Here is a 10,173-nt window from a genome sequence, read left to right on the forward strand (position 1 = left end):
CTCTATATTTACATAATATGTTTTACATACTTAAAACAGTGTCTGTTTTCAAATGCCAATATGTTTATAGCAGTTCTACCAAAGAGACATTTCCCTGCTAAACTTCTCACATATGTCCATTTACTGTAAAACTGTTGAATGACCCAAAACAGCGATTAGAGAAAAGTGAAGCAGAGCCTTAGGCTGGGAGCCTAACAGACTAAGTGTACTGTATGTAAAACAGTTAAAACTAGCTCCACCTTGACAGAGACAAACTACATCTGACCGTACAGTTCAATCAACACCTCTCACAAACAGTTTGAACAAAAAGTGAACATACCACAGGATCTACTGTAGGACTGCTGCAGTAGTTTTAGTTGCTGTCGGTGTACCTAATAAACTGGCAGCTGAGTGCATATAGTAACATCTACTCTGTTTGTCTTGTAATTAATCCAGAGTTACTATATAAACAATCCTACACAGTACAGTGAGCTGGCTTCACTTACTACGTATTTCTGCGGTGGCGTACTTTGGGATCATAGAGTCAGTGGTGAGCTCTGGGTGGAGGATGCAGCCGTGTGTGTAAGCGTCCATGGGCAGACCATCCAGCAGCTGACGGTACTGCTGCACACGATCGTGGAGCGGTGAGTCTGCATCAGGAATCAGCTGAGCCACTGTGTCTGAGGGTGAGACGCCGACAGGATAACACCAACACAAAGAGAAGGCATTTTAATGTAGCTTAAAGCCCTGTCCTGGCTCTGTGAGGCAGGCACAGCGACAGAAAAGCAGCAATACACATTCAACAAACTGTGTAAACAAAATAGTTAGTATTCTTTATCTATTTTCTTAAACTGAGGTTTCTAAGCAACCATCATCATGCTTAGTGTTACACAACCATGAATTAACACAAGCTGCCCAGCCTCAGCTGTCAGAGAGACACACAGCATGGTAACTTGCTAGCAGATGACACCTCATCACTCTCTGTAACACACCACTGGGCACATTTCACAAAGCCCGAGATTTAAACAACATTGTAGAGATGTGAAGACTAACACACGTCAGAGAATTTAGGTTGAGTGGAAAAGTGAATCGGTTTAAACTAAAAACACAGTTTAACCCAATGAGATGAAATTCAAGGATGATCCAGAATGAGAGAAAGAAAACAATGAACAGTAACATAAGCACACGATTTCATAAAACACACAGGCGAATTAGGTAACACTGTAAACTCACTGTGCCGATCCCCCAGTGGCCTGCTCTGTTCCATTTATCTACAGCTGTTCAAGCTCAAGCAATAGATTAAGAAATATGCTTCTGCCCTTCACTGCCAAGAGCTAGACAGAAGGTGCCACTCGCACAGTGTCTGTCTCATAAAGGGGTGCTCCAGTGTTTTACTACGTACACTGACAAATTCCACCTTTTATGAGTCAAGCTCCAAAGATGCTGCTTGCTACAGTTCACATTTTGCAACTTAGTAATTACACATTACAGGCCAAAGACCTGTTTGATAAACTTTCATTTTAAAGTTCACAATTAGTTTGTAGCACACACTTTGTAAAACATTATTCTTAGACATGACAAAGCTTTTTCAGAGCCAGAACGCGGTTATACAGTTTTTCACAGGCTGAATAGTACTTCTCATCACTATTAATCTTGATGAGTAACTTTGGTGGCATGTCCCTAATGTATAGCAACCAGTAAGCTTAGCTTAACATAAGTAGGGGGAACATGGAGCAACAGCTGGCCTCAGTCCAATAGTATCAAATAGCACCTACCGACAACTCCAGAACTCACCAATTAACACATTATGTTTTGTTTGAAAAGCATCAATTTGCTGTTTAATGGGGGTTGTGTGCTGCCTCTCTCTGGACCTTCAGCCTCTGCTGGTGGCCTGGTAACTGTGCTGTAATCATGTGTGACTGAAATATCAATGCTTCTAATCCCAGCCTTTCCTGTTCTAGGATCAATTTCATGTTAAAAGATCAATATCTAAAATAAGTAGGCATATTTGAGGTAAATGTATATTTTATCAACAGAGGACACAGTAGACAGTAACTACGTTATCACCAGACGTCTGCAGTTGCTGGCATGAACAACAACCAAGATGGCATGTAAAGGGTCTCTGTATGTAAATGTGTAGTATGGACATAGTCCCGCTGCCAACAGTTCAGCATCTGGGCTGCAAAACATCCCTTCACAGTATAAGCTGTGGTTCCACTGTGACCAGGGTGGCCCCATTTGTTGTTAATAAAAGTGGCAGCTTAGCCTTTATAGATTTGCCTTATATCTCCTCTTCTCTGTCACTCTCTGTTGTCTGGACCCATCACTTTCCTTTGCTTTTTTGCATAAAATACTGGTATCAGTAATGGTATCAGCAACACCAGCCTGGATTTTACCTGCACACTATCGTTCAGAGCCAATAAGCAACTGGGCACACAACCCAGCACAGCAAATATTTGCTTTTACACTGATTTTTGTGTTGATTAAACAAATAAGATATAAAGTGTTAGTTTGTGAGCTTTAGAGGTGACGGTAGGTGGATTCTCTTACCTTTACACAGAGCCAGGCGTTTTCAGCTGTTTCCATACTTTATGCTAAGCTAACCCGCTGTTGGTACGAGGTACATATTTAATGGACAGACAATGGGACTGGTATTGGTATAACCTCCTGCCATAAAACCACTTTTAGCTCTTTGGTTTCTGAATAGATTATTTCTCAAAATGCTGGACTATTCATTTAAAAAATTCTATTATTGAGGGAACCAGCTTTAATATTTTGCTGGCCTAATTCTTGTGGCTGGCTCCGTGCCTCATGGTTGGAAGGGATAGTGTTCGACAGAATGACCCACTGCTGAGATTCAGTACTGAGATTAAGACAGCAGAACAGAGGGAGCTGTTATCTTTGTGCAGGATCCCGGCCATCCAAACGCAGGGACAGCATTGCTGACAAAACAGGGACAGTCAGATGACCACTAGAGGAAGCTTGTGGAGGGTGGAGCTGCACCAGGCAGAGCTCCAGAAAGCTGGGTAATCAGTCCCAGGCCCGGCATGTCATGCAGTGCTGCTGTACATGCTCTATTGCAGCATTATGGTAAAATATATAAGCAAAGAAACAAAAAAACTACCTCATCTCTGACTGTCTTGGAGACTGGGATGCACACATTCAGTTTTTTGGGACAGAATAAGAAAATGCAGAGAGCGGATGTTTGATTGGTCAAACTGTTTTCACACAGTTAGAAGCTAGAGCGCTCTGCTTCATCTCAGCAAGTGGCACTGTGCTGCGCTATACTCTGCTCAGCGTCTCTTTTCTGAGACACTTTCCAGGCCAGCTGCAGCTACGCACAGAGATAAAGCATCTCTGTAAGAATTATCTTCCAGATTGACTTCTGGCTAAAAGCATGTCCAATTTTATTAAAACAAAACAAGGAAACATCTTAACTGCACTACTGTATTACACTCTGAACACTGGAAAATACAGAAGGATGCTACAGTTGCAGATTTTAGTAAAACTCCAACTAACATGCCTAAATAATCTGTAGAGAGCAGTAACAAATAGCTCGAATGGATTGGGCCAAATGAGAAAGAGACACCAAGGTCAATTTCTGCCTTCTAGCCTTTTATTACTGAAGAAGAGGTGAACCTGACCTTCTACAAGCTTTCAAGCATCAGAGCTCTGAAAGAGTGAGCACTAACTGAAGCAAGACAAACTGACCTACTGACCAACTTCCCTCAGACCTTTACTGGTTTGGGGGTGCCAGGGCATTACATAACAGCATCATGTCTCAGCTGGCAATACCATAGGACACAGCACACACTAGATTATAACACAACTCATAAAGTCAACTGGATTCAGTGCATGCATCTTAAAGTTTTCTTACTCTTAGAGCTGCAAAGGCAACCAATGGCATTTATTTCTAAGATGTTAAGCCTGAATCTGAGTCATGTGACAGACTCACAGTGAAGGCACAGCCTGACTAATTTTACATATACTCCTTCATTCTCTTGCTTGTTCAGTCGTTGTGTTCTCTCTAGGTTTGTAGCTGGGTTTCATTTGTCACTTCAACAAATTTCCCCCAAGGGATCACTTCATTTTTGTCTAATTTAATCAAAGGCGTTCATCTCAGTGGCATTGGGGCAAAAGTGTTGTTGGACTGATTTACAGACTTTCACAGTACGGTGCACACTGACACACACTAGGATGACAGATGGCCTAGAACAGCTTCCAAATGTATTTCTTACCCCAGGTTTACACACTGTAGGCTTATATTTTCTGTAGCTATGTCACTCTTAGCAACTGGGCAAACCAGGCAATTGCACCAGGGCCCTAAATTCCAGAAGGCCCCAGCCCAGAAAACCATTGGTTCAATGTGCATTAGTTAGTTTGTATTAAATTAACTGTAAAATTGTTTCCCAAATTCTGGAAGATGCTCCATTAAAACAACTAAAATATAAAAGACCTTAAAATATGCATTATCCCAACATAAAACTATTTTTAAACACAGCACACCTGTGGCCGCTGGTGCTGGTTCAATACCAAGTCTCAGAGTGAAATGTGATTTAATGACATTTGTAGTCTGCAGCTTGCATTTAATTGTGTTACCATTGTTACCCCTGTCAAACCTTCTCACATGACATGCAGTGCAATTTGACAGCATTGGTAGAGTTACCATCAAAATTCTCATTAATTTTTAAGCAGTCTGTCTTTAAAACCAAAGATGACAAATGCAGTTTCTCATCTGTAGCTGACGACCACTGATGTTTCTGCCAGAAATGACAACTGTCGCTGTAGCTAGCGAATTAAGCTAGCATCCATGAGTTGTTGAAAACACTGTCCCCGGCTGACTTTTTAATGTTTCCAGCTGAGTCATTTTAAAAAGAAAATCCTGTCAAAGGTCTTAAATATTCCACTGATGCCTACATACATGATATTGTACTAAAACAGTGAGGCTAAAGCAGTCCAAGAAGCTAGCATCCTCACCGGCTGAAGATATGGATAATATGAAAGGGCATATACTTAGAGTATATAACAATGTGGTTCTAGTTCGTAGTGGTGTTAATGCTAGTATGATAAGAAAAACTGTATACTTAGCTCCTTAGCACTCACCCTGTGAAGAATATGCTTCTTGGCTTTGGAAGGAACACTGTCACACTGCTACTACAATGGGCAGTAAGCTAATTACTCAGACAAACATTGTTTAATCACTTTTTCACTTATGTGTTAAGGTTTGGAAAGACTTAAGACAGCACACCCCCAAACTTCTTAGATGCTGAGTGTCTCTCTTGCCACAGCTCTGTGCACACCACCACTTCAACGCGTAGGGAAGACTTGCTGGGCTTAATTTAGGTGGCTAAGCTATGATTGGGCAACTGCTGTCAGATGGAGCGGCCGCCAGTTAGAGTCCAAGCATGTGGTGACCTGATGTGTCTATGCTTTTAGTCATGCTGGTAAAATCAAAGTTAAAAGTGAAGCAGAAAGAGAGAAACAGCATCATCAGCCGGGAGCCACATTGTTACTGTACCATACCTCCCACAAAGTTTTTCTCCAGGTAATCTATAATCTGGTTGTAGTCACTGATGATGGTGTCCCCGTGGAGGAAGACGGGGACCTCCTCTCCCAGGTTCAGCCTCATGAACCAGGGCTCCTTGTGCTCCTGTAGCGGCAAGCTCACATCCCTCTCATCACACACCAGCCCCTTCTCGTTGATGACTAGACGTACCTGCAATGATAAGCACATGTTTAGCTTAGTTCCTGAGGAGGTGGATGACACTGCATGTCGCAACTACCTCCTGATACTCGGTCTGCCTTTTTGTTCCTGGGTATCAATCCAGGTAAACTGAAAGATTTGCATACACACTAGACACCACACCACTTTTAGGATAATAAATAAAACAGGTGGATATAGCATTCACAAGGCAAAGTGGAAGATGTGTTGTGGCTGTAAAAAACATTCTCCAGAAAGTTAAATGCAAAAGCAGGATGAAGGCCGATGACCCATTTTAAATGAAACACAGCTAACAAATCAAACTGTTGCTGAAACGAGTGATCACAGTAGAACCAGTGCAAAGCACACTGGCTAACTGGTTCGGCTCCTAGTTTATGGCACAGACATTCTTATGTTGGTGTTGCATAAAATGAACAGGTTGAGCTGAAGTGTTTGTGTGTTCCGGCAAACTAATGGGATATTTTACAGCGAGGTAAAGGCTGACCAAGGAACATGCAGGACAGTCAGGATTCATGGCCAGTGGGATGAAGGAAAAGCCATAGTGCATGGATTAATGAAAGGAGATGACACTTTGGGTCCACAGAGCTACATTTTGACCAATTAGGAGAAACAGCAGAATGGGAGTTTTGCTAAATGTGGCCAGACAAAATAAAACTAAATGATTTAGTAATACAAACACAGTAATTACAGCAGGAGCTGTGGTCCAGACAGAAGGAACAAAGCTATAAATGGAGTGGCAATGTCAAAGGAAATAGCTTCTTAAATGTCACATCTCAATGGCACTGTTTCCTCATTTTATGAAGGATTTCTATATAAAGCGTAGATATAAAATACTTCCGGTCCCAAGTCTACACTGCTGCAGTGATGCCCACAATAAGAGAGTGTCATTGTTGCAACAAGAGACTGTTATATAATATTATTAGTCACTCTAGTAATGATGCCAAGTGGTTCAGGTGCCTGGGAGGTGCAGAAACACTCCTTGTCCTTCATAATATACAGTACCTTAAACTAGAACTTCATGTTACTGCTGTTTGTTGCTGTCAGTGGTGAAGAGGAATACAGTACACACAGTTACTAAGTACCTAAGTATAATTTTGAGATACTTTTGCATATTTCCATTATATGCATTAAATACTACTCCACTATGTGCTACTATACTGTACATCTTCTCCACTACACTTCAGAGAGAATTAATGTACTTTTTACTCTGTAGCATTTACAGCATTTGACAGTCGGTGATACTTTTCAGATTCAGGTTTTACATGCAGAACATACAGTATGATGAATAAATAAAATATAATGCATTTTATATATTTAACTTCTCCACATCATACGCAAAAATTTAATAACATAAAGTATTATATAATAATAATATAAACTCCTGTTGATGTATTAATGACAAAGTCATTAAAATAAGACTGAGTATGCAAAACAACCTTTAAGAATAGATTCCAGTTTTTGACCTTTTTGTTATTATGTTTAATGTGTCTCGGAGCTGTTTGCAGTAAAACAACAACAGACCTTTCCCCTCTAAGCTTTTCCAGCTGGTCAAGGTCTACACTGGGCCTCCAGTAGCTCACAAAACCCCCCAAGGATGAGAGGGAGGTCCATGAGGTGAACATAAATTTGTAGGACAGAACTTTATTTCTTTTCTTCCACATTGGTCATCTCATGACTCTGCAGATTTATCTACTGGCCCTTTGGAGGGGGTAGAGCCCTTGGTTGGGAACCTCTGGTTAGAACTACCTGACTGTAACTGTAACTGTTTATAAAATACACTGGTTTACAGTAGTTTATGCACCTGTGCATCAGCACTGACAGTAATATATGATAGTAAATGACCCATTTTTCTACAGAATGAGTGCTTTAACTTTTAATACTGTATGTTTCACTGATAACACCTTTGTACTTAGGTAAAGTTAGGAATGCAGGCCTTTTACTTGTAAAAGAGTTTTACATTGTATATCTGAATACTTGTTCCACTACTGTCTGTTTATGCACTATTACACTGGAAATCACATGAAGGTTATTCTGGTTGGCCAGATGTTGGCATCATGACACTCTGCCTGCCACACAGACAGAAACCAGCACAAGGTGGAAAGAAGGTGGACTGGAGTGTACATCTGTAATCCGCAGGCCTTCAGGCTGCCAGTCCTGTATTGATCTGTGAAGATGGCCTCTAAGTGTACTCTTACTCCATGGCATCGAGCCTCCGCTGTCTCAATCTTTACTGAATCCACTGTGTTCACAAAGCATCACTCATGTGAGCAGGATGAATTTACTGTCTGGCCCGCTTCAGGCCACAGGAGCACAGTTAGTTATAGTCAGTCATGAAACCTTATTAACAAGGGGGGGGTGCAGAAGAAATTCAGCTGCACAGGTTTTGACAGACTTGTAAATAATCCCCTGACCATTTGAAGATGACAGTGTCATCACAGAGCAAATGGCTGTATGAAGCTGTATGAAGCTGTATGAAGTTCTGCTTGGCCTAATCTCATAAAAGTCATTCCAATAAAAAGAACTGTCATATATCATTGTACAAATAAATATCATCAGGACTGCTATGCAAATTGAGTACAATCATTTTTAATGACATCCATCTGTATTGGGCCCAACACGCTCTTCGCTGACTGCACTGTCACTCCTGATTGTGAAGTCACTTCAGCTCCAGGAGTGAGGTGATCATGGTGACAGTGAGCCTGGTGTTGACAATCACACACAATCACCACTCAGACTTCGGTGGCTGCAAGCCAACAGACGTGCCTCACAGCTGACGTATCACTCTGAGACCGATCATCAGCTCAAGGTTGTGAGTCTGGAGTGGAAAGGGACACACGGTCACTCCACCCTTCACTTCACAGACACGCTGCTACGGCTGTTCACATGCTGCAGACGTCTGGGACCATGTACTGGTCCACCGTCATGGAAAAACATCTAACCAATCATATTGATTGATTTGAGATAAAGATAAAACACATAAAGGGTTCCATCTAATGACTGTTTTAATTATTGATTAATCTGCCAATTACTTGTTTGGTTAATCAAATCATAATTTGATTCTGTCAAACAGCAGAAAAAAGTAAAGAAGACCCAGCACCGTTTTCTAAAACCCAAGGGGAAGTCATCAGCATCAGAGCTATCCAGACTCTTAGTGTTTAGGTCAAGCTCAAATAAAACTGTTAGTTTCAAGTGTGAGCAGCTGTGGTTGTGGGTTTTTTCCCGTTTTGTTTTTTGTATTATTACTGTAAATAAGCACTGTTTCTCATTGTTAATTTCTTTCCTATAGTTTTAATGTAGACAGGCTTGTACTTTTTATTAAAAACACATTTTCTAATGCAGTTGTTCATCTTTTCTACTAATGACTCAACAAGGAGAGTATTATGCTCCATCCAAGCCACAGATGTGTTCACATTTTCTATGGTAACAGGACTTTTCCACTTTTGCACCCAAAACACCTCCACCCGCTTCATAACTCTGCTCTGATTAGACCACCCCTGCATGGAGAAATACTGTGTTTCCGAGTCCACACACTTCTGGGGATTAGAAGTCTAAATCCCAAAATGGACAAGCCCTGTGCTATCACTGTGGTATTACAGGGCTCAGACTTCAAAAAGCTCCCCCAGAAACACGGTGTCTGTCTTCATGACAGATGTTTATGCTGCGGTGATTGCTAACATGCATATTTCAGAGTTCTGACTGTCAAAAGACAACATTTAACAGAAAGTACAGGTTACTGTCTGTCAAGGTAATTTACTGCAAAGGAAGCTCTACAGGGGGAGATGGCCTTTGGTTTGTTTTTCACATTATTGTAATCAATTATTCAATATGTCATGTGTCACACAGGCTGTGGCCACATTCACCAGTGCGGAGACAAATCAGGTTTATCATGTCAATAAACTGTTGACGCTGATGACATGAAGGGCGGTTTATGCAGAGGTACACGGCACGATATTGACCAGCAATCGTGTTTTTATGTCGAGGAGCTCCATGCTGCAGCGCTTCCTAAACGTGAGGCATCTGCCCACATGCATGATCATAATCATATTGTGGAGGGATAGACGTGCAGGGATAGACGTGCACAAAAACATGCTTTGAGCGCAATAACAAATAAACACAAGGAGTTCCACGATGTAGCATCATGTCATGCAAAGAGGCACCTCCATTTTCAAGCTCTTTTTTTACCTTTTGGGACGTGAAAGACTGCGTCCAGTGGTACAAAACGAGCCGGTCTTTGTTGAAGGGTTTGGGCTCTGCCGTCGGTTCTTCGCTCTCCTCCCCGTCTGTGATCTTGCCGTCTCCATCCATGGCCGAGATGGGCCACCAACTACAGTTAGTGGGGGTAACATTGTTGGAAGACGCCATGACAGAGCGTTTTGTGCGTGTGGACGAGAGGAGCGAATAGGGAGGAGGGAGAACACAGGGGGTGGGGGTGAGGAGGACTTCAACTCGAGCTGAGCATCTTCTGTTCACGC

The 10,173-nt window shown here is 41.8% G+C and overlaps 1 protein-coding gene across 1 annotated transcript in view; it reads right to left on the bottom strand.

Annotated features, from left to right (window-relative positions):
- Window positions 1-10,167, bottom strand: part of gdap1l1 (ganglioside induced differentiation associated protein 1-like 1) — a 14,713-nt gene extending 4,546 nt beyond the window's left edge. Inside the window, exons 1-3 of the mRNA XM_020587750.1 lie at window positions 9,884-10,167; window positions 5,503-5,695; window positions 486-659 (exon numbers count right to left, since the gene is read on the bottom strand). Of these exons, the coding sequence (XP_020443406.1) occupies window positions 486-659; window positions 5,503-5,695; window positions 9,884-10,063 (547 nt within the window). The 5' untranslated portion in view covers window positions 10,064-10,167. The remainder of the gene's footprint in view (window positions 1-485; window positions 660-5,502; window positions 5,696-9,883) is intronic.
- Between the last annotated feature and the right edge of the window lie 6 nt (window positions 10,168-10,173).

Source organism: Monopterus albus, unplaced genomic scaffold (assembly GCF_001952655.1).
Source record: "Monopterus albus unplaced genomic scaffold, M_albus_1.0 scaffold477.1, whole genome shotgun sequence".
Taxonomy (NCBI): domain Eukaryota; kingdom Metazoa; phylum Chordata; class Actinopteri; order Synbranchiformes; family Synbranchidae; genus Monopterus; species Monopterus albus.